Source organism: Ovis canadensis, chromosome 3, assembly GCF_042477335.2.
Source record: "Ovis canadensis isolate MfBH-ARS-UI-01 breed Bighorn chromosome 3, ARS-UI_OviCan_v2, whole genome shotgun sequence".
NCBI lineage: Eukaryota > Metazoa > Chordata > Mammalia > Artiodactyla > Bovidae > Ovis > Ovis canadensis.
The window spans coordinates 12,154,443-12,180,162 of NC_091247.1; the positions used below are offsets into that span (position 1 = coordinate 12,154,443).

At 40.7% G+C, this 25,720-nt stretch overlaps 1 protein-coding gene across 13 annotated transcripts in view; it reads left to right on the forward strand.

The window, feature by feature from the left end:
* The window catches only part of DENND1A (DENN domain containing 1A), a 538,527-nt gene that overhangs the window by 300,205 nt on the left and 212,602 nt on the right, over positions 1–25,720 (forward strand). For all 13 annotated transcript variants that reach the window (XR_011255499.1, XM_069582473.1, XM_069582475.1 and 10 more), the window contains one exon: positions 10,981–11,081. Coding sequence is in view for 12 of the 13 variants with exons in the window: in XM_069582473.1 (XP_069438574.1) it covers positions 10,981–11,081 (101 nt within the window). In the remaining variant the exon portion in view is untranslated. The remainder of the gene's footprint in view (positions 1–10,980; positions 11,082–25,720) is intronic.

Genomic DNA, 25,720 nt, shown 5'->3' on the forward strand with positions numbered 1-25,720 from the left:
CAGAGTGAAATAAGTTGAAAAGAAAGACAAATACTATATATTAACGCACATATATGGAATTTAGAAAGACAATACCAATGATCCTACATGCAGGGCAGTAAAGGAGACACAGATGTAAAGAACAAACTTTTGAACTCAGAGGGAGAAGGAGAGCAGGGGATGATTTGAGACAATAGCACTGAAACATGTACATTATCATGTGTAAAATAGATGCCCAGTGCAAGTTTGATGCATGAAGCAAGGCACTCAAAGCTGATGCTCTGGGACAACCGCAGAGGAATAGGGTAAGGAAGGAGGTGGGAGGGGATTCAGGATGGGGTGGGACAAATGTATACCTGTGGCTGATTCATGTTGATGTATGGCTAAAAACATCACAATGTTGTAAACTAATTATTCTCCAATTTAAATAAAAATTAGACCTTTTGAATCAGAATGTGTAGAGGTAGTACCCAAGAACTTAAATTTTTATTATAATAATAATTCAAAAAGTCTAAGATGGGACTGTGGGATGTCTATTTTTTTAAGGTTTCCCAAATTACTAATATATAACCAGATTCAGGACCAGTTCTCTAAGACAGTATTTATTCTTTGATTATTTTGCATCAATAGAGTCCTTTTCATCTTGAGACTATATAATAAAGGCTGACTAAGTTTGTTTAGAAGGCATTTGTGAGTACTGCTGCTGCTGCTGCCAAGTTGCTTCAGTCGTGTCCGACTTTGTGCGACCCCATAGACAGCAGCGCACCAGGCTCCACCATCCCTGGGATTATCCAGTCAAGAATACTGGAGTGGGCTGCCATTTCCTTCTCCGGTGCATGCATGCGTGCTAAGTCGCTTCAGTCGTGTCCGACTCTGTGCACCCCTATGGACAGCAGCCCACCAGGCTCCTCCGTCCACAGTATTCTCTAAGCAAGAATTCTGGAATGGGTTGCCATTTCCTTCTCCATTTGTGAGTACAGATTAACACTAAAAAATTATTTCCATATTTCTGAAAGAGCTCTGAGTCTATGGGGTCGCAAAGAGTCACACATGACTGAAGCAACTTAGCAGCAGCAGCAGCAACAGTCTAGAACAGGACAGAGCTAAGAGTAATTTAAGCTCTCAGTACCATTGGATGCTGATGTAGTCCACTAGGGTAGTTTTAAATAAATCTGTATAAATGGATCTAGAGAGGTGATGTTTCTTTTCAGCCATTGCATTGAGAACATTGGCAGAGTATCTTGTGTATTATTTTAGTGGTGTAGTCAGTTTCTTAGATTATAGGATTGATAACTTTTTTATATGACTCTTTTAAGAATCAGATCTCTACCAAAAAACACTAAGAGGTGATATTCAAGTCAGTTCAGTTCAGTTCAGTCACTCAGTCTTGTCCGACTCTTTGCGACCCCATGAATTGCAACACGCCAGGCCTTCCTGTCCGGAGTTCACTCAAACTCTCATCCATTGAGTCAGTGATGCCATCCAGCCATCTCATCCTCTGTCGTCCCCTTTTCCTCCTGCTCCCAACCCCTCCCAGCATCAGAGTCTTTTCCAATGAGTCAACTTTTTGCATGAGGTGGCCAAAGTACTGGAGTTTCAGCTTTAGCATCATTCCTTCCAAAGAACACCCAGGACTGATCTCCTTCAGAATGGACTGGTTGGATCTCCTTGCAGTCCAAGGGACTCTCAAGAGTCTTCTCCAACACCACAGTTCAAAAGCATCAATTCTTCGGCACTCAGCTTTCTTCACAATCCAACTCTCACATCCATACATGACTACTGGAAAAACCATACCCTTGACTAGATGGGTGTTAGTTGGCAAAGTAATGTCTCTGCTTTTGAATATGCTATCTAGGTTGGTCATAACTTCCTTCCAAGTCACTGACATCTTAATATACTTGAAAAACCCCTAATGGCACTCACATTGGCAGACATCTGTGTGGATTTTGTTAACACAACTGGAGCACCTACTATGTGGTCAGAAGTCAAGAACTCAGTTTTTTTTTTTATTTCTGCAAACTGAAAGCATGGTCACTGATGAGCAAATGAAGTATGATGTGAGGTTAGACTATATCATTAGGAGTTCATATAGACCTTGTGAAAATTCGTGTTTTTTCTCTTGTGCTGTCTTGATATCTATGTGTGTTCCCTGCTAGATGATTCAGACAGCCGTGCTTCTGCTAGCTTTTCCCAAGAAAAAGGACAAGAGGAGAGAGCACCAGGCTTCAAGTCAAGATGGTTTTGTTGAATTTCTTCCTGTGTAACTTGATCCTCCCTAGCCATGTTGCCCTAGGCAACTTAATCTTTTCAGTAAGAAGAGAGTAGTGTTAATACTCCCCTCAGGGTTTTTGAAAGATATGAAAGCCAGTAGCCCATTGCTGGACACATACTACTCATTTAGTAAATGTTGACTCTGAATCCTACCTTTTCGGGGCAATAAACTCTGATTGACTTTCTGAAGCAAAGAAAGCGATAGAGATCCTGGAAAAGCTCTGAAGATTTAATTAGTACAACTGGTGAGAGTAGATGGTGAATGAATCCAAGCAACAGAATAGTCATGGCAACTCGTATGAGATTTTCCATATCCACCCACTTCTCACTAGTCACATAGTCATTGACTAAATTGTCATTTCCTGTTCAGATCTCCACAGGCATCACTGTGTAGAGCTGGAGTGGCCTAAGAAACTGCTGTGTTCATTTGACCCAGCATTACCACCAGAGCAGACTCCCAGGGAGGAAGACTAACTGCTTCCTGTCTTCATCCTTCCAGGTTCTGCCCTCCTGCCTCTCTCGCTCTTTCTCTGGCAGGCAGGCCTGATTCTTGCCCCAGGCAGAATTAAAGATTCCTTCTTTATATGCTAGCACACTTGAACCTCTATTATAGCACCTCTTTCATAATGCTTTTGTGTTGAAGTTGATTGTGTGCATTTTGATCTTTTTCTCTCTATTTTGAATTGCCTCAGGGCATGGTGTGTACACATTGTGTATACTTGGTAATTGTCGATTTAATTCAGATCGTATCACAGAAGCAGTTTCCTATGAGCTAAGAGCGCAAAGTCTGGAGTTCGTCTCCCTAAGTTTATAGCCTACTTCTGCCACTACTGTGACCTTACACAAGATCACACAAGATCCAAGACCTTGACATCTAGAAATCTTAATTTCCTCATCTATAACTGAGAACAATAATGCTACCTACTTTATAGGGCTACAGTGAAGATTAAATGAGTTAAATTGTATATGTGAAGCACTTAGAACAGTGCTTGGGAGATAGCAAATGCTGAGGAAGTGGTCACTGTGATATCTGGTCATAGCTTCAATCTTTCTGAATTCAGTGTTACTTTATGAGATTGAATTTATCTGACAAAACTATACAGGGGGAGTTGTTTTTTTTCCCCTGTGCCTTCAAATCTAGTAACTCCTACTACCTCAAGTTTTCTTAGTTTCTTTTTCACATACGGGATGACTGATAGCTAGGTATTCATGATTCTGTGTTCAGTTATGCTTCCTTTCTTTTACAAAATGTGATTCTTTATTAAAGCAGTAAATTAGCTAAATACAAATTATGACCTTAGGAATATTTTCAAAGAAATATAAATATTCACTTATACTAGACTTGAGGTGGAAAATAGATTTTTTCCTTGAGTGCCAGCTGGAACTCACTGACAATGGTTGCATCTTTGTAGGGATCTGCAGGGCACGTCCTGAGTCCAGGATCAATTAGACTGTCACAGGCACAGAATGGAGAAGTAGCTGTCCATGAATTAAAATGAATTGTTATCAATCCCAATGTAATTTTATTTTTTTTTCTTTATCATCTTACAAAAAAAGTCTGCAGTTTCCTCACGTATGATGCTGCAGGCTTATTTACACGGTAGTTTGTAATACCAGTGTCTGCCTCTGCTTTGGTAGCTAAAACTTTTCTCTGATGGTTTTAATTGCTTTGATGTTTTGAAGTGTCAGATCTTGGCGTGAAACTTGTTGCTCTGGTTAATAACTTACTCTGATCACTCTAGTTAGTAAGTAGCTTTAAGAACAAAGAGGGGAGGGCGGGAAGAGATGCGACTGAGTAGGCAAGTGATTGCCTGGGAAAGCTTCCTCCTGGTCTGGATGATCTTTCTCTTAGTGGAAGGCACTCAACTTGACTCCATGGTACTGTGTTGGTTTTTGTGGAAATTTTTCCCTTCCCTTTCCCCAGAGAATAGTGGAGAAGCAAGCAATAAGATGGGTTCCACCCAACTGAAAGAAAAACTATTTGAAGAAAGATTGCCCTTCCAACCCCACAAAAAACATAAATACTGAAGCATTGAATTTGACTTCTAAGAAAAGCAGAGCATTCTTTACCCTTTTCCTTTTTTCTGTTCACATGTCCAGTTTCTGTCTAAAATAACTGAAGGCCTTTAATTTCTTAGGTTTTCTAAATTCTCTTTCCCCTAAAGCATCTTGGATAGTTTCTTGAAAAGTCAGCTCTTCCCTCACCAACCATAGTAAATACAATTGGGCCATTTATAATTAAAGAAATCTTAATTTCCTTAATTTAAAGGTTTTTCTGATACTCTTCGAAGGTTTGAGTACACTAACTTTCAGAGTCCCTGAAGGTTTTACATAAGACTTTTTGCTGATCTTATAGTGGGTTTTACATGTCAGAATAAAGTAAAAATCAAAACACTGTTTGAATCACATTGTCTGAATCACTGCACCATTTACTTCCTTATGACTTGAAGGGTGCTTTATAATTAAATAGAAGAATCTAGTTCTCAAATTGAGAAAGCTAACAACCTTTGTAAGATTCATACAGTTTTGTACAGTTGTTCTACATAAGATTATTCTTGGCTGAAATAAGTAGACTGAAAAATGACCCATCTTTAAGGTTAATAATCTGATATTCTTTCTATATTCTTTGCTTTATCAGTTTCCCGATGTTAGAGTTCAGAGGAGAAATCCAGATGCCTCTAACCCTGTGATGAAGCAGGTGTCAGTTTAATCTTTTAACATTCTGAGTTCTTGTATTTGAAGAGTGACTCTAACCATCTGATTATCGGTTTTTTTTCCTTTTTTTCAACTTTTGAAACTTGCAATCTCAATACCTTTTCAGAATTTAGCTTCTAGTTGTGATATATTAAGCAGTTTATTAAATGCCTGATAATCTTGTCTACCATTCCTCATGATGTTACGGTGGAGGCATTCTAACCTTCCCCAAACACTTACTCAGCACCTGCTCTGTGTCAAGCATAGTTAGAGATAAAGAGAGGATCAAATGTGGTCTCTGTCATTGAGGAACTCACATCTTTAGTCTCATGCCCCTGGTCTCCTAAGATTATCTACCTCTGAGACCTTTAGAGTGTCAAGGGCCAAGCATGGAGAAAGGTTGTACCCTCCACCGTCAGGTGATGCAGATGAGGTGATTGAAAGGTGGTGCTTCCTGGAGACCACATGAATCTCAGGTGCACCCGTGATTGCAGAGATGAGACAGCAAGACCAACTTTGAGACAGTCTCTTGTACTTGTACTTAGTCAGTACTTGTACTGAGTCAGTATGACTTGTACTGAGTCAGTACTTAGTCCTTGTACTTAGTCAGTATGGCTGAGGAAAGTGAACTGAGGCAGAGGAGAAACATTCTTTATGTCAAAGGATAAGCAGTTCCTCTAGATCAAAGTTGTCAAAACTGAAAGTGGGGACAGGGATCATGTAATCTAACCTCTTGTTTTCTATATTGAGACCCAGAAGTGGAAATGACTTGCTCAGATCAAAAAGAGATTTAGTGGATACTCCATGAAGTGTATGAAAGCCAGACTTTCCAGTAGGACTTTCCAGTGCCCAAATGGGAATGTAAACCTTTCCCTTTAACACTCGTTGCTTCATTGTCTAGAATTTCCTATGGATTAAAGATACTACACTACCTTACTTAAATGTAACTTGTCCTCAGGAAATGATCAGCTGTGTTTGTTTTTAAAATCATTTTCTGTTAATTGGTATTTTGCTTTAGATATTTGATCATCTAACAGCATGGCAAATTCTACAGAATTTGGCCATGCCAACAGGGACAATATGTTACCTAGTTCGGAATCCTGAGCCTGGTGTATTGGCACAGTATAGACACTCAAAACATTGTGTTGTGGAGGTGCCTATTATAGTCTGACAGACCTGGAAATGTCTCTTACTGCAGAGTCCCGTCTGTCACTTACAAGCTGTGTGGCCTTGGGCAAGTCATTTCACCTGTGAAACTGTTTTCTTATCTGTGAAGTGTGGTGTTGAATGCATATGTGTACACACACACACACAAACTCCTACCTCTAAAACAGTATTTTGCAAGATCCTAAACACCCAGGGGCTTCCCTGGTGGCTCAGTGGTAAAGACTCTGCCTGCAAGTGCCTGCAATGCAGGAGACGTGGGTTCAATGCCTGGGTCAGGAAGATCCCCTGAGAAGGAAATGGCAACCCACTCCAGTATTCTTGCCTGGGAAATCCCGTGGACAGAGGAGCCTGGTGGGCTGCAGTTCATGGGGTCATGAAGAGTCAGACAAGACTTAGCGACTGAACAACAACAAACCCCCAGGTGGCGCTAGTGGTAAAGAACCTGCCTGCCAATGAAGGAGCTGTAAGAGAGAAGGGTTTGATGCCTGGGTCAGGAAGATCCCCTGGTGTAGGAAATGCCAACCCGCTGCAGTATTCTTGCCTGAAATATCCCATGGACAGAGGATCCTAGTGAGCTATAATCCAGAGGGTCGCAAAGAGTTGGACACAACTGAAGTACTAAAGTGACTTAACACGTAAACCCCTGGCAGGGTGCCTGGCACATACACTGTTGAGATTCCTTTTTTTCCTTAATGAAGGTCTCTTTACTTTTATTCCATGTTAAATTGCAGGATTCTCTTAGGAATCAGTTGGACTGGTATCTAAGATTGTGACAATATGAGTATTATCCCTAAGAAATACCTCAAATTAAAAAAAAAAAAATGTGTCTCTGATCTTTCAAACCCTATCCTTGATTGCTCTTCATTCGCGTCCTACCTCCACTGCCTCTCCTTTCTCTCCCTTTGCCTCAAAGGAAACTATGCAGCCAAAAAGAAAGCTCCAAAATCAGACTGACCTTGTGCACCTTTAATTGAGGACAGAATTTGCTAAAAATGCGTCCAAAAACCCACCAGTGGTTTACTTTACAATTTGTGTCCTGGCTAGACTAGCTGTTGGCTGTGTAATTTGTCTAGTTTTGTCTGGAGTCTTAGACTATTCAGCTGCTTTAGGGCAAAATCTTTTGGGGTGTCATTAAATGGGATTGATAATTGGCTTCTGATGAATATTCATTGTGACTAATGACTTTGGGCAAATTTTACACATACTATCTTTCTATTCGCCCACTGAGTGAGATTTTGATAGGATCATTTTCCTCAACTTGCACTTCAATTAAATATTCACAATACCCCCTTGTTGACGACAATCCAAATTATATACTTTCATTACTTTTAAATTTTGTATTCTGTAAGGAATGAGCGTAGTCCTTTAGGACTCTTATTTTTTTTTTAATAGGGTTGGTTTTAGAGGTTTGGTTTTTTTTTAAGTAAGTGGCTAATGATAATGTATGGAATATATATTATTTCTGATTAAGCAAAGATGTATCATAATGCTTTTCTGTGGTCCACATAGCCGTTATTTCTAAGAAATGATACACATTGTGTGTGTCATTTAGTATTTTGGAAAAGAGCCAAAGAACCCTTTTTGTTTGTTTGTTTGTTTTTTAACCAAATGGGTAAGAGCATTTTATTATAGCTACAGAGATTTGGCACTGAGAAAATCTCCCAATGAAAATGATGATCATACATCTTAAAAGTTTGATTTTTAGGAGGGATAAGTAATTTTAAAACCTTGTAATTTAGCTTGCTAGGTTTTTTGGGGTTTTTTTAGGCTAAGGAGACATGAAAAGGACATTGTCTGAAGATAAGATCCGTACCACTGTGTTGCTTGAAATAGGGTTTAGACTCAAACCAATTTAAACTAAAAAGAGGCTGATGTTCAAGTTCTGTCTTAACCAGGAACATCTGTTAAAAGACTATTTCAAAGAGAATTACTGGTGAATACACGTGATGATGATACCTTGTATCTGAGTGGCACCATACAGATTTTTAAGTGCTTTTATTTATTTGGTGTGTTGTAGAGTTACAGAGTAGGCATATTATTAAATAAATGGATGGATGAATCCATTGACTTGATTTTCCAAACGTAGTGTATTTGTATGTCTAAGCTTACTGTTATTATTTTGGAATTTGAGTCTTAAACCCTATTCTCCGAGACTCATGAAAATGGTGGTCAAGGAGCGTGAAAAACCAAGCCACTAGCTGTCTTTATGAGTATATTCTAAGTGGGAATTGTTCTTTATTTATTCAAGAAATATTGCACTACCTAGCACATAAACGTGTATATATGTGTATATTTATTGTGCCACTGAGCATAAGAGAGACAGGGTCTTTCTGCCCTTTACAGCAAGAGGACAAACTCACACAGTTATAATCCCATCAATAAAGGAGACACATGCCCAGCGGAGCCATGCAAAGCTTTGCAGAAGAAGATAGTGAACAGACTCTAGGGGCATGGATCTGGGCCTGTGGGAATACAGAGGGCAGGAAAAGGAGTACATATCTACTCGTAAATCTGCAAACAGTTTATTCCAAGGATAAACCTGGAGAAGATAGTAGGGTCTGTGGCTGGAGATGCTTCTCTATAGGTAGATGGGGAGCTGAAGACACAAAGACATGCCTGTTCCAGGGATGCCCCCAAGCACATTCAAAGCAGGATGTTACATGACTAGACCTGCACTTTAGAATGAGTACTTTGGCACTTGGTTAAAGGAAAGAGAAGAAGAGAGCTGGGACTGAAGGCTGTTGTAAACCCTCCAGCCTGACTTCAGGGTGGAGTTGGAGTAAAGTTGGTTCATTTTCCACTCACTCAACACCAGCAAAGATTTTTTATCTCTTCTAAGCTGAAGATATTAGTCATGTATAATATGACAGACAGCCTTTTTTATGTGGAAACCTACCAAAATGGGTTGAGAAAAGATGGATCAAACCTACAAGCCTTGTCAGAGTCACTGGGACTTGCTTTTGAGCGCTTGTTGGATGAGCTCCTGTTCATGGCATGTACCTGATTTAAAGAACAGGGTCTGGAGGGAAAAGGAGGGGGGAAAAGTAGCAGCCTTGGGTTTAATACACAGCTCTCACAAATGTGAACCATCAGCAGAATATCCAATTTAAAGCTGTTCATGTTACACTAACCTCTGGGATTCTTTTAACTGGGCCTTGCCACGTCACTCTTTTGCCACGTAAATGTCCTTCTGTCAGCAAAGGCCTATTAACAGCTTCCAAAAGAAGCAAAGTCCTCATGGGAACAGGCTTCCCAGAAACCAAAGGAACATTAAAGAAAAAACACAGAAAGAAACATGTGTTGTTGGCTTTTGTCACTTCATAGCCCTATCTCCAAAGGTGTTGGTTTTTTCCTCCTTTCACTGTATTGAATTTTGTAGCAGTTTTATTCCATTGTATCTTTGTTTCCCAATTTTTCTGTTATATCAAATACTGATTGTATCATCTATGTAGCTCTTAAGAAAAAAAAGAAATATGAAATAGAGACAAGCCAAAAAAGGAGGGAGTGGAAGGATGTTAGTAAACAGTGTTGGAGCCATTGATTAACTCTGTGGAAAAAATAAATTCTCACCTTAGCCCTTAAACCAAAATTAATTCCAGATGGATTAAAGAGTTAAATGCTGAGGAAGAATTTGGAGGACTTAGTATAAAAACAGTGGAAACCATCATGAAGGGAAATATTGCCCATGTAATTATTTAAGCCTTCTCTTTACCCAAAACTTCAAAGAAAATTAAATAAGGATAAATTATTTTCAGAAACCCTTACAAAAGATTACTGTCCTTTGCATATCCACAGTTTCTCTGAATCAGTTAAAATATACTAAATTCTCTTTAGAAAATGTGGGCTAAGAATATGAATAGATCATTTACTTAAGAAATACAGTTTACTAAATTCTCTTTAGAAAATGTGGGCTAAGAATATGAACAGATCATTTACTTAAGAAATACAGTTTAGAACATATAATAAGATGTTCAACTTCAGTCATGATCAGAGAAATAAAAATAAAATGAAGATAAGTACAGTGGCTAGGGGAGTATAAAGAGCCTCAACCCTTCATCTATTTATTATATGAATACATTTATTATATTTGTATTACTATATTTGTTAAGTGCCTTAAAATATTTATAACCTTTGTCTTTAAATTCTGCACGTAGGAACCATCTATAAAAGTTATTGAGTTGATCCAAATATATAACTTAATGATGGAAGAGTGCTTCAATATAATATGAGAAATTCATTGGGTAGCATTAAAAGATATTTTCTAAGAATACTTAAAGATATGGGAAAATGCCAGCAAATAATATTAACTTAAAGGGAAAGTTAACACTGTATTTACAGTAATCCTGATTTTATTAGAAAAGTCCATATATAGGTAATGGGTTTCCCAGGTGGTACAGTAGTAAGGAATCTGCCTGCCAATGCAAGAGAGGCAGGTTTGATCCCTGGGTCAGGAAGATTCCCTGGAATAGGAAATAACAACTCACTCCAGTATTCTTACCTGGAAAATTCCGTGGACAGAAAAGCCTGGTAGGCCACAGTCCATGGGGTCTCAAAGAGTCAGACATGACTGAGCACACACATACACATGTATGGATAATATACCCAAATGTTAAGTTATCTTCAGATGGTGAAGACTTTAATCTTTTTCTCCAGTTTCTAAATTTTCTACTGTCATTGTATATTAGCTTCATAATCATGAAAAAAAATACATTTCTCGGAAAATGAAGCTCTTATTAAGTTTGAATTAGGGTTATTGAGTTAACTTATTTTAAATATGTTAATAATTATATATTTAATTTTATTGTTGAACTCAAATGAGTGTCTCCCAGCTTAAACTGTCTAGCTCTGAATCTTTAATCTCTGTTGCAGCTGACTGCCTGCATCCACGGGTCTGCTGCGATGCTCTACCCCATGTTCTGGCAGCATGTGTACATCCCTGTCCTGCCTCCGCATCTGCTGGACTACTGCTGGTAAGGCCGCTGCCCACCCTGTCCTCTGCGGTTCCTTCTCCAGAGAATGACCAAGCATCTTAGGTCAATAACTTGTAATGCTGTTGGTGACTTTAAATTAAAAATACTAACTTCAAAGTGATCGAATTTTAGATCACCAGATTGCACTGGCCTGTTTGTTTCCAAACAGCTTTCATATACGTCATGGCATTCTAGAGAGTTCAAGTGGGTAGATAATACCTTCCCCATTCCTTGGTGTAGGGAAACCAAAGCACCAAATAGTTGTGTGATTTTTTTTTTCCTAAGACAAATTGGAAACTGGTGTCAAGAACAGTTGAGATCCCCAAAGTCTTCAAGTTTCAGCTATGCTCTGGCACGTTCTGTAAGACTTGCCCTCAGGTGTGGTTTGGGAGTACAAGCCAGGCTTCAAAACACTCTTTTGAGGGGAATTTCACTATTCAGTGAAATGTGTTTTAGTTGAAGAAGGGAGGGAGGCTGACTTGGAATTCTTCCTGGAAGAGACTTAGCTGTGTGTCTTGATGCTTCAGGTAGGAACTCCGAGGGGCTTGGGTGTGCAGGGATTGGTGGAGCTGAGAAAGTCATTGTAGTCCCTCTGCCTCTCTCATGGTACAGCTTTCACTTTCCATTACTTGGAAAGTTTTGATTGCTAACTTGTTATCTAGTCTAAAACCAAAGCTCAGAGTCCCAAAATTGAAGATGAAAATGCTCCGTCAGTAACATCAGTGATAACAATGGTTGCCACGTTTGAATCTCTGCTGTGCCTCCCTCCTGTCCCCTCATCACTTACTGGACCATCTCTTTACATCTGTGATCTCATTTTATTCTTCCAGCAACCCTGTAAGACAAGTATTATTAGCTCCATTTCACAGGTCGGTAAACCAAGGCCGCAAAAGGTTTAGTAACTTTCCCTAAAATAGATGTTGTTGTTGTTTAGTCACTAAATTGTGTCCAGCTCTTTGTGACCCCACAGACTGCAGCACACCAGGCTCCTTGTCCTTCTCTGTCTCCTGGAGTTTGCTCAGATTCATGTTCATAGAGTCAGTGACACTGTCTAACCATCTCATCCTCTGCTGCCCCCTTCTTCTTTTGCCCTCAGTCTTTCCTAACATCAGGGTCTTTACCGATCAGCTGGCTGTTTGCATCAGGTGACCAAAGTATTGGAACTTCAGCATCAGTCCTTCTAATGAATATTCAGAGTTGATTTCTTTTAAGATTGGTTGGGACTCTCAAGAGTCTTCTCCAGCACCACAATTCAAAAGCATCAGTTCTTCAATACTCAACTATGGTTTAACTCTCATATCTATACATGACTACTGGAAAAACCATAGCTTTGACTGTAGGGACCTATGTCAACAGAGTGATGTCTCTGTTTTTTAATACTCTGTCTAGGTTTGTCATAGCTTTCCTTCCAAAGAGCAAGCGTCTTTTAATTTTATAGCTACAGTCACCACTATTCCATTTTTATAAAAACAAACAAAAATTATCTGTATGTATACATATACACAGGTATATATATGTGTGTGTATATCTATATATTAAACAAAAAAATTAGATACACACAAACAAACATATAGAGAGGCAGAAATCTGGAAGGAAAGACACTAAAATGTTAACAGTGATTTGTGTTGTGGGGGAGAGAGAAGAATTCTTCATGATCTCTATATTATTTTCCATACTTTCAAATATTTCTAACAATGAAAAAGTATAGTTCTGTAATTGAAAAGTTTCATTTTAAAAAAAAGTCAATGTTTATTCTGGCCAGTTGTTACTTCCAGCCACCATCTCAGGTCACAGCTCTCCTTTCTTGTTTGTTTAGAGGATTTATTAGCTGTTTCACTTTTTCCTGTGGAAGCTGACCCACAATCCTCTTTTCAGCTTCCTCTCAATCTCTAACCCTCTCAAGGACTGTTACCAGCCTGACCGAGAGCCGTGGTGCAGCAGCTCTAACTGAGAAGGGAAGACTTGGCAAGGACAGTTGCCAAGCCTCTGTCACCCCAAACTTTCACTCCAAAAGCTCATAGTTGAAGCTTGTTAATTTTTAGAGCCCGAGTGGGTTTTGTGATTAGGCTCTGTAGTGGAAGTTTCTGTTTGTGTGACCGTAGTCTCTCTGCTGGTCTCTTGTTTTCATGAAAGAACTTTTTTGACATTTGACCATAGGATGATGACAGGCCTGTGGGGATTGGTATCTGTTTATTAACTGCAAGATGTAAGAATGATGAAATAAAAGACCCCAAGAGAAAAAAAACAGATCCTCTATTTAAGGCTTGATTTGATCACCTTCAGCCTGCTACCACTGCTTTGGTCAGAAACTACAAATGTCGTGAAATTTGAGTCAATGCTAATAATTTTATTCTGTTGTGCTTGGTGACTTTCACCACTGTTGAGTTTAATCCTTGGTGGTAAGAGCCAGCAGGGATAACCAGCATTTTAAGTAAAGTGCTAGGAGCCTGAAACATGTAAATTTGAAGGAGGTTTGTTCTTCTGCGGATGATTTAAATGTTAAGTACGTCCCCATGCCGGGGATACACGAAATGGAATCTAAAAACTATTATCTCCTGTAGAAATGAACTCTCAATTTACTCACCGCACAGGAAGGGCAGATTCTAGTCATTTTCACTGCCAGCAGGTGCCCTTTCTATGCATAATAGATTTCGCAAGTGTAATTAACACATGAGGACCACTGCTGCCAGTTTTTCTTCAGGTACATGCTGCTAGGAGTTTTCAGGACAACAGTGTAGGCTGTAAGAGCTTTTTACATTACACTTGAAGATAAGGTGTTCATTGACTTCTGGACAAAGACTTGCTAAAATAGGGTTGAACCTAGACCCTACTATTGGTTTCATAGATCATAGTCCTTGGACCCAGAAATCCTAAGAGCTGTAACATGGGCCTTTGGTAACATAGAAGCCAGTGTAGCAAAACTGTGGGATGCAGTGAATACATGGAAAGTATGATGCTGAAACCCAGCACTTATGTGGAAGACTAATTGCACGTTCACAAATACAACAACCAATTATCTAAGTTAACTTTAATTAGAGCTATAATCACAGATTTTAATTATCTGAAGACAATCCATTTAATACAAATAGTCTGCCTTAAATATTTCCCAAATTATTTTTTTTCATGTTCCTTCCCATTTTTGGAGAGAGTGGTAGAAAAAGTGTCTGAGCTTTATATTCAGAGGCCAAGTTCAAATCTGTTTCATCTCTTAATAGCTGTGTAACCATTAAAAGTCTATCTTACTTCTCTGATTTGACATTTTCTTTTCTGTAAAATGGGTTTGATATACCTACTTTGAAGAATGGCTTTATAAATTAGAGATACTGATATCAAGTGGGACATAGGGGCCGTTTAGTAAATGGTGGTTGCTCTTATTATGGTTAATGTGAACATGGGACATGGGTTTTGGTTTCCAGAAGGTTTGACTCACATCAAACGTTTTTCTTGTTTCTGATGCCTTGTGAGCTCAGGGAAAAACTTTATAATTCATCTTCTCTTTTTACCCATCAGATTGTTTTTATTTTGATTTTTTTTATTTAACTTGGGTTATTGTATGGTTGTTTTCATTTGCAGCTGTGGCATAAGAATGAAAAGAAAAGAAACAAAAGCAGATGGCAGAGAAAACGAAAGGAGTAAGACATTTCCAGCCCTTATGAATATTTAAAAACATGTGCTGCTGGTTCCTTTCTACTTTAGAGCTGTGCCATTCTCTTGATTTTGAAAGTGAAAATGAGAATGTTCCCTACCTTGGCTGATGGCAGTCCTGACCTCGGCCAGTATTGGAAGAGCCTTCCTATTGTGGGGACAAAGGGATACACTTGCTGATGAAAACCAGCATTCCCTTTCATAATAATAATCACCATATATGGAGTACAATATACAAGTCAAGCTCTTTATAAACATTACTGCAGATCTTTAAAATCAAACTATAAGGTAAATATTGGGGCTTCCCAGATAGTGCTAGTAGTAAAGAACTTGTCTGCCAATGCAGGAGACGTAAGAGACACGGGTTCGACCCCTGGGTCAGGAAGATCCCCTGGAGTAGGAAATGGCAACCCGTTCCAGTATTCTTGCCTGGAGAATCCCATGGACACAAGACTGGTGGGCTACAGCCCATAGGCTGCAAAGAGTCAGACATGACTGAAGTGACAGCGTGGCATGGCACAAGGTTAGCTCTATTGTATAGATTAGAAAACTGAAGCTCAGAGAAGTTTAGCGACCTACCCACCGTGACACAACTAAGAAATGGTAGAGCCTGCACTTGAAATCCAAGGCCATTTCATATTAAAGCTTTCCTTACTAATATCCTTTAAAGAATTAGAGAATAAGCTGTACCTGTCACCAAGATTTTGTGAAAAAAATTCTTTACATAGGCTTTTTGATGACTGGCTAATAATTGTGGACTAATGTTATCATTCATTATTATTCATTCATTCAACAAATATTTATAGAGCACTTATTCTGTACCAGGCACTATGCTAATTAAATGTTGCTAATAAAAGGTCCCAATAGAAGCCATATGGTATTTCCCATGTAAATTCCCTTTTTTCCCTCAGTCCTTCAGAAGTAGTCCTAAATAAGGACCAAATCAGTTCTCAAATTGAATTGTACATTTGGGTTATTCTGGACACCTGTTAATGTATTTCCAAATATGTGATAAAATATTTCCAAACAGATCAGGACAAGTTCATATTTCCTCCAAAGGGCAGCCAGGCCAAGAGCCAAGTTAGTAGCTAACTCCTGATTTTCTTTGAGGGCATGATTGAACTAAAAAGTTAAATGTGCACAGTTAAGGTTTGGATTTTGTATCCGACTTTGTAAAATTCATTGTATTTTCTGGCATTTCTAGATGTCTCTGGAATTCATTCTTCTGCTCAGAGTGGGCATGCTCAGATTCTCTGTGAGACATACTAGTTCTAGGCTCTTAATCTGTATTGTATGTGGGGTTCTGAATAACCCCCCTCCATGCTACATCATGTATTCCATCTAGGATTTTTAGCACACAGTCTTAATATGCCTTTTTACAGGGTGCATGGTCCATGTGGATGACAGGGTAGCAGTCCAGACACAGCTGTGAAACGACAACTGGATGACCAGAGCTGGGTCCATTCTACTCTGTCTTCACTGGTGCTGTGAAATTTTGTATGGGGAATAAATTGATGCTAAAGTGAAATTATTGATATTCTTGGTGTCAGTGATAGAAATCAACAAAGTGTGGTATAGTAGAAACGAAAACTCCAGCTTTGGTTCTGATTTCCCCATTTACTATTTTGAGGTTGCTGAACACCTCTAAGCCAGTTTTCTGTTAAATGTGAATAGTAATTAGTGGTAAAGAACCCACCTGCCAATGCAGGAGATATGAGAGACAAGTTTGATCCCTGGGTTGGAAAGATCCTCTGGAGGAGGAAATGGCTACCCACTCCAGTATTTTTGCCTGGAGAATCCCATGACAGAGGAGCCTGGATGGCTACAGTCCATGGGGTCACAAAGAGTCAGACACGACTGAAGTGGCAGCACCCACGCACTGATAAACAGCAGGTGACCATAAAGAGTAGGTACTATTTTTGTTATAACTGACTATATATGTGTGTGTGTGTGTGTATTTATGTTGTTCAGTCGCCAAGTCATGTCCAACTCTGCAACCCCATGGACTGTAGCACACCAGACCTCCTTGTCCCTATCTCCCAGAGCTTGTCCAAGTTCATGTCCATTGAATCGGTGATGTTGTCCAACCATCTGATCCTTTGCCACCCTCTTCTCCTTTTGCCTTTGATCTTTCCCAGCATCAGGGTCTTTTCCAATGAGTCTGCTTTTCGCATCAAGTGGCCAAAGTATTGGACCTTCAGCTTCAGCATCAGTCCTTCCCATGAGTGTTCAGGGTTGATTTCTGTTTAGATTGATATGTATTTATAGTCAGTATATATTAATATGTACATGTGCATACACACACACATATATATGATTCAACAATCCAGTGCAAGTTTGCAAATCCAGATAGGATGAAAGTGGATTAGGTAGACAAGTATCACTAAAATTCTTTAATATGTAGTCAATCAAAATTGGATTCTAACACCTAGGCAAAATGTGTCTTTTCCATTTTGCAGCAAGTATTTATAAGTGCCTTTTATGTCTCTAGCACTGGGCATGGAAAGGCAGGGGCTTATAGATGGTTCTGGACCTGAGGAAATGCTACTTCACAAAAGAACTCAGGTGTCCAGGCAAAAGTTGGGACAGTTTGTTTTTGTTTCTTTTTTTTAGCTAAGAAGCATCAAGAGGCCATGATAGGTCCATTGCTCAGAGCAAGCAACCACTGCAGCAAGAACTTGTCTGGAAGGGTAAGAGGGGATTAGGACCAGGATTTCAATTTCAGACAAAACAGGGAGGGAAGTTGGATCTGTCCTGTACCTGATGGTTAGAAAGTTCACAAATGATGTGTGTTGGTTGAACAAAGTAAAAATATAGATTCCTGGGTAATCCCGTACTAAAATGTGGCTGAACTTGACCTTGAGGTTTGAGCAGAGAGGCTGAGTAGTAGGAGATAATTCACGCTTGGAAGTCAAACCTCTGGGTCCAAATCCTGGCTCTGTTCCTACTGAATATGTCTTTAGGTGAATCACATAGTCTCTTTGAACTTCTCTTTTCTCATCCACAGGAATATATCAAAAATAGAGTTCTCCATAAAGAGCCTGGCATCAAGTAGGTGCCTACACAGAGATTGTTAGATGATGACAGTCACTGAGGCCTGTACTGAGATGCGCCCTCATTTCCTTCAGCAGCACCCAAAACTGAAAGTGCCAGGAGCCTTTGGAGGAAGCTCTGGGTAATTTCTGAGTAAACTGTCTTCCTGGTGGAAAAATGAGAGAGAGGAAAGATGGCTATTTGCATTATTGATGCCATGGATTTGTAAGAATCTATACCTATACTTTCTAAGTTCTATAGCAAAACTGCCTTTTCAGGTTCTCCATTTGATTTTTTAAAATTGAAGCATAATTCATATACCATAAAATTAATCATTTTCTTGGAAGAAAAGTTATGACCAACCTAGACAACATATTGAAAAGCAGAGACATTACTTTGTCAGCAAAGGTCCGTCTAGTCAAGGCTATGGTTTTTCTAGTAGTCATGTATGGATGTGAGAGTTGGACTATAAAGAAAGCTGAGCGCTGAAGAATTGATGCTTTTGAACTGTGGTGTTGGAGAAGATTCTTGAGAGTCCCTTGGACTGCAAGGAGATCCAACCAGTCAATCCTAAAGTAAATCAGTCCTGAATATTCATTGGAAGCACTGATGCTGAAGCTGAAACTCCAATACTTTGGCCACCTGATGTGAAGAACTGACTCATTTGAAAAGACCCTGATGTCGGGAAAGACTGAAGGTGGGAGGAGAAGGGGATGACAGAGGATGAGGTGGTTGGACGGCATCACCGACTTGATAGACATTAGTTTGAGTGGACTCTGGGAGTTGGTGATGGACAGGGAGGCCTGACGTGCTGCAGTCCATGGGGTCGCAAAGAGTCAGACATGACTGAGCAACTGAACTGACCCTCTCTTTAGGACACACTCATGATCGCAGCCCATTGCCCCGTGGCCCTCCACCTCCTTTGCTGCTGCCTCTACATCTGAGTATCTGGACCCACCCTGCTAGTCCCACTTCCCAGTCCTCTTTCTGCTGCTTGGTGTGATAAGGGGCAACAGCCTGCTTCCTTTGCCCCAGTTCTGCCTGGTCTCTATGGGACACAGCTGGCTCTGACCTGTGCTTATCTTGGCCTGGTTTTCCATTTCTTGTGACACATCTGATAGGTAATTCTTCACTCCTCTCTGACCTGGAGACTATCTTGAATCCAACACTTAGGAAACTCTGAAATGTCTAAGACAGTGCAGCGGCCTCTACAGCAAAGACATTCTACGTATGTTCGTGGTCACCAGTAGAGCAGGAGCCACAGGCCATGTAACGTCATCCTCAGAAGCTTCAGTCCTGGAGGAGGTTCCCTCATGGTGGGATTTGGGGATGTGTTCCTGCCTCTTTAACCAGAAGAAGACACAAAGCAGCAGTTCAGTGCTCAGCTCAGAGTAACCTCACAACAAATGTGGGTTTGTCTTCCATGTGAATATTTGAAAGACTGAGAGGCTATGCTGAGAATGTAATTGGACTCTATGCATCTTGACATATGACGTATCTTAGTCCTAGAAAAACAAAGAGAGATTTTCTTTCCCTCATTACCTCTTGCATTTTCAACTTTTACACTATTTTGGGGGGTTAATTTCTCTTGGTTTATTTATCCAAAACCTCTTTTTCTCTTCTCGCTTTTTCTGTGCATCATTCATTCCTGTATTTCTATGAGGGTTTCACGGGTCCCTGGTGGCTCAAACCGGAGACTTCTTTTGTGACCTGGCTCTGGCTCTGATGGTTCTCATTGAACTCTCGGGGGCAATAGAGAGCCCCGTCTCCTGACCTTTCCTCTGTGATTAACTTCTCCTGCCGCAGTGGTCTTAGCCATAGAGCCCTTCCTGATTTCCCTAGTCTGTCTCCTTCCGGTAGACTGAGGAGGCATAAAAGGGCAGACTACTCTAGGCTTTGATGTTGACCTTTCTGGGTTTCCATCAGTTGTTATCTTTGTAACTCTTGTGTTTGTTTCGGTTGGGTTTGGTGGCTTGCGGCTCTTTCGCAAGCCCCAGGGTTACCCCAGGAAGCCGCAGGGCCACTCTCAGGAGGATATTGTCCTCCCTCCCCCCGTCACAGTCAGCTCAGATATGCACGTGTCTTGCATTCGCAGACCATCCCCAGCGCCCAGCACTGTGCACCCAGCTCCTCCATTGCTGTGAGCCCCATGCTCTGGCCGCTGAAACTGCGGATGGCGGCTCGGCAGTCTGTACTGCCTTCTAATCTAAGATTGCTCCTATCCTCACGTGGGCCTTCGTCCTGTGCTGCTGCTCATAAATCAGGGAGGGGCTGTTGGAAGCCGCACAAGGAGTTAAATACTTTTTTCCCGAAGAAAGTCTCGATTAACTAATGGCATTTTGCACCCCTTCCACCTTTCAAGTCATATTTTCTGCCTCTCACCAGCTGTGACCTTTGTCAAGTCACTTAACCTCTTGGAGCCATAGGCTCCTCTGTGAATTATTCAGATCAGACTTTCAAGATTGCTGTGGGGATGAGATGAGGTCATCTCAGGTCTACCCCCGAGGCACCTTGTAACTCTCCTCACAGCAGCCTATGCACCTACAAGAATATGCTTATTTGCTGTCTGCTGTTGAATGTAAGCTCTAAATCGGTAGGGTTCAGAACTATTTTTTCTCTTCTCTATCCCCTCTCCAGTGTGGCACCTGACGTATAGTAATATTGACTGACCAGGATATGGAAAACACTGAACACTTAGTAAATGTACCGTGAGATGTTAGTTTTCTCTCTCACCCCTCCTCAGTTGCCTTTTTTAAGCTGAAGCTCCTAGGTGACTAGTTTATTTTTCCCTATGGACACTGCGAATCATGTGACGATCGTGTTTCCCTCTTTGGGTTGGCAGTTGGAGGACTCAGAGCCAGATTTGTGGCCATCCCAGCAGGTATGCAAACCGTACAGCACACACTGAAGTACTCACCTCACCCCAGCTTAGGTTTTTTCCCTTTGCTTCTATTTTTATTTTTCCTATTTTGCTGTTGTACTAAACGTATTCCTATAAGTTACCTGAAATTCCATTTAGAACAGGAAAGTGTATCAGCTCATTTAAGCTATTTGGCAAATGTATTTTTATCCTGGCTACAAAGTGTCCACTTGCTATTTTATTTTTCAGCTATAACTGTCAAATGCCCATTTTTTTCTTAAGTGTAACATAATGGTATAAAAAAAAGTAAATCATAAGAAACTTTAAAGTAGGAGGATTGGGGCTGGAATCGTCATTAACTGTGACCATGGGCAAGTTTCTGAGGATTCCTTTTTTAATCTATAAAATGGGTGGTGGTATAAATTGGATTATTTGAGGATTAAATGAGATAAGGGCCCCCGCACAGCCCTTGGTATTTGGTGAGCACCCAGCACATCCGCACCTCTTTATTTCTCCTGCTCTTCTCATGGCCCCACCATGGACTCTGGGGAATGGGAAACAGAGTTTGGTTCTCCATGACTGACAGTCTGGAATAACCATATAAATTAGCACGTGTTTTATGCCAAATGGGCGACCCAGACAAAATCCTCTGAATAGGGAGGTTTTAGCAACCTTGGGGTGATCTGAGAAGGGATGTTTGGCAGACCACGGGGTTCAGTAGGACTTGGAGGACACAGGGCAGGGCCCACAGAGACACGTGTGGCTCAGCCCAGAGGCACGTTAGGGTTCCTGTGGTGAGGGGGCTGGCCAGGGTCTTGAACAGAACGTGGAAGGGCCTGAGACTTTGCACAGCTGCTGGTAGGTGCCCAGGGAACAGGTTAGGAAAAAACCTCCGAACCTCTTTCTGCTCTTCTTCCACGGCCGGGCACATGCTGAGCTCCTAGCGGAACAGTGGGTTGCTCTGACTCAGTATGACAGGTTTGGGTTCTGGTCTCAGGGCCACCATTTACTAGCTGTGTGACCTCACTGACTTGTTTAGCTTCCCAGCCTTTGTTTCTTCATCTGTATAGTTGGTGGTGATGACAGTACTTACCTTGTACAGTGGTCCTGAGGATCCAGTGAGAAAATGCCTGTCGTGCCCTTAGCCTAGTGCTGACTGAGGCGAGTGCACCATAAACACCATGTGCTCTTCTTGGCTCCCTGTGCAACTCTGGCCATTGTATTAGCCTGTGGCCCATCTCTCTGGTCACTCTTAGGAAGACGAAAACTAGGATTATTTGTGTTCTCCAATAAGGCGTGTTGTATGGTTTTTGCTCGCTTTCCTTTCCCCATTCTGTTGTCCTTTAACCTCTCCAACAATGCTGGGCCTCGTTATTTCAGGGGAGAATTTTAAACTGTAATACAAACTATGTTTACACTTTGGTTTCTTTTCGGGTGGGAGGGAGGAAGGAAGGAAAGAAGAAAAGCTCAAATGTATAAGACCAGAGTTTTCCTTTCTTTAAAGACAGTGAACTGAGGAAAGACTGGTGGGATCCCTTTGCAGATTTGGATATTTGGCTGAAAGGTGGTATGCCTCTGAGAGGCAAGGCGGGGGCTGTGATGTGTACATTGTAGAGCTCACCATGCATTAATATGCGAAAAGAAAGAGTGGACCTTCCAAACCCCTGGGAGCTGTAAGCTGTATCCTTACTGAGGTCAGAGAGGTGTTGCTCACGTGAGGGTGGAGGCCCCCCCTACCTCCCTCCACATCTCCTCTCTCCTCCCCTCCCTCTTTGTCTCAGGAAGCTGCATTTTATGTATTTGGGCAGCCAGTGTTCCTTTATTTCACCTGACTCTCTTCCAATTAGTAGCCACTCTCCTCAGGGGAACATAATTAAGAGGGCCCTGGTTATCTGGGGGAAAGGAATTAGCAAATTGAGAGAGTGCAGTAATGATGAACGGGGACTACAGGAGCGTTAATAGTCTGCAGTGTCCACGTCCATGCCTGTCCATTGCTGGAAGGAGCCCATGCTACAGGATCTACCTCTAAGCACAGCGCTCTGCATCGCAGGCCTGGAGTCAGTGAGAGGATTGGGTGAACAGCCCCCTCGGTTTCCCAGCACTCCTCTTCTTTTGGCTTTAGTACTGAGTATGTGCTGTGAGACAGTTTAGGCTTTCAGTCCAACAGCCCTGACTTTGAATTTCAGCTTCACTGCTTACTAGCTCTGTGACCCTGGGGGCAAGTTACTTCACCTTTCCAAACCTGTTTCTCCATCTGAAAATGTGGATAGTAGTGATACCTTGCAGAGTTGCCTTGAGAATTGTATAGAAGTGATGCATAAAAGCAGCTGACTTATAGTAACTCAATTGATATTAGTTCCTTTTTTCCTTGAGAGGATTCAAAGTAAATACCTTTCAGGTAAAGGTCATTACGTTGTCCCCGCCTTTGACACTAGCAATATAACTCCTCTGCTTTGCAGGGGAGAAGGAAGTAAGAATAGCTTTTACTCTTCCAGGGTGACACTGATGAAGTCAGGCCATGCCATAATTCCCAGAGAACAAAGGCCTAGGGCAGATACACCCTGTCTCAAAACTCAGAGGTGTACAGTACATCCCACAATTGCTGTCATCCATCAGACAGTTGTGACACAGTTGTGATAGCCCATCTATGCATGAACTTGGTCATAGCTGTTAATATTTTTGTTATTGTTGATGCATTAAGTCACGTCCGACTCTTTGAGACCCCATAGACTATAGCCCACCAGGTCCTCTGTCCATGGGTTTCCCAGGCAAGAACAATGGGATGGGTTACCATTTCCTTCTCCAGGAGATCCTCCCTACCCAGGGATTGAACCTGCATCTCCTGCATTGACAAGCAGTTTCTTTACCACTGAGCTGCCAGGGAAACCCAGCTCTTAATATTTTCACCCCTTTAATTCTGTGCATTGTTGGTTCTGCATGTGTGGTGTCAAATTTTCCATTTAAAATGTCTTCCAAATCTCAGTCAGATTCAACGTGGAAATGTAAAGTCAGTGTGAATACTGAAAGGCACCCAAGCATAGAAACATGGTGCTCATTGCTGTTGGTGAAACAGCTGTTTGCATTGATATTTTCTTGGTAGTCAACAAGCAGGTTCTTTCTTGCTAACAAAAGAAGATAGAGAACATCTAGAAAAAGTATTATGTTTTGTTTCTGAGATACCCTTGAAGAAAACATGGGCATTGATGACTCTGAATCAGAAGATGATCCAGATGAGTCAGGTTCTGAATATGAAGTTTTTTAGAACTAGCTTAACCAAGTTTTTTTTGCTATATTTTCTTTTTAAGAAATAGTAATGAGTGGTTTTAAAAATTTGTCACTGTATATGATAAACAAGTAATGAATTATAGATTACTTGGTGGTTTTTGCATTTTTGGTGGTACATAAAATCAAGGTTAAAGGTTGCCCTCCAAAGAAAGTGATAAGCAACCTGACTGAACTTAGTAAGTAGACAAGTGACAAGAGATTGTGTTGGAATCAGAAACTCATGTGTACAGGTGACGTGTGTCAAGCATCTCATGCTCCTCACAGAGTCTCAGCTGTCCTCACCAGCATTTTGTCAGGTTCCGTTCAGAACAAGGGTAGGAACAGGAAATCTTGGGCTCTAAGAGAATGAGTCCAGTGGTATGAACCATGTTCACTCAGGCTGTGACAAGAGACCACTTGGACATGATAACTTACTAAGTCTACCATGTGGTATTCCTGGGCAAGGCGTTTCATGGGTTCTCTCTAATCATTGCAACAATCCTGAAAGATTTCCACTGGGGTTGGTACTTCCCTTTTAAAGACACTTTGCCAAAATATTACAAAAGATGTTAAAAACAGTTCTGCCCTTTGACTCGGTAATTCCATGTTTGAAAATTCGTGCACATGAGATTGTTCATTTTCGTTATGATGTTATTTATAGTGAAAAGATGGAAGTGACTGAATGTCTAACTCTAGCAATAGAGTTCAGTAAATTAAGGGACATCCATACTTGGTGGAATATTATATAGTCTTTAAAACAATCACAAAGGTTGCAGTATAATATGGGAAATGTTAATGCAGCCAATGAGAAAGCAATAAAATATATGCACTCTGTAATTTCAAAGGTATTTTCAAATGTTAGTTTTAATATTGGAGGAGAATAATGCAAAAATAAAAGTAGTTGTGATAACTTGATCATGGATGAGTGTTTCCATTCTCTTTACAACAACAACAAAAAAAAAAGAGGAAAAGTCAGTAACTACCATAACTATTGAGGTATTATTATTGAGAATAAAAGTTGTTTTCAGAATGTAGGTAGAATTACCCAGTTACATACTTCCTACTTTAAGATCTTAAGGAGTCTCTGGTTTTCTTTTTTCTTCCCTCTTTCCCTCTCCCCATTTGAAATTTGTAACCAGTATATTTGCAGAGCAAAAGTGCGGTAGATTCAGGGATGCATTTGAGGCTATGTAAGCTCTGATGCTGGGAAGGATTGGGGGCAGGAGGAGAAGGGGACGACAGAGGATGAGATGGCTGGGTGGCATCACTGACTTGATGGATGTGAGTCTGAGTGAACTCCGGGACAGGGAGTTGATGGACAGGGAGGCCTGGTGTGCTGCGATTCATGGGGTCGCAAAGAGTAGGACGCAACTGAACTGAACTGAAGCAAGTGATGACAGTGTAAAAGGTTATTTGTCCAAATTTGCATTCATAAAAAACATGGTGTGCTGTGATTTCAGATTAAATGTGTTTTAAAATATTTGCTAAATACAGAGCTATTTCAGCACTAAGTTGGCTAAAAAACTACATTTCTATGATAAACCATAATTACTCTTTGGAAAATTATTGGGCTTAAAAAAAATACCTACCTATTGGTACCTGAAGAATGAGTCTCACTTTGTCCCTTTCTACGTCTGCCTTCACTTCTAAGATCCCTTTTTCCTCCCTTTCATTGGTTTTTATTGCAAGACAAAGAGACATGGCATTAACACCTATTTAAAATTCTAGAAAAAAAATTTTTTAAGGTAAAAGCCTATAGTCAAATTATATAAATTTCTGTGGATATTTATTTTTACCTTTCTCTGAGTTGTTTGAGTGTCTTTTTCTATACATTAGC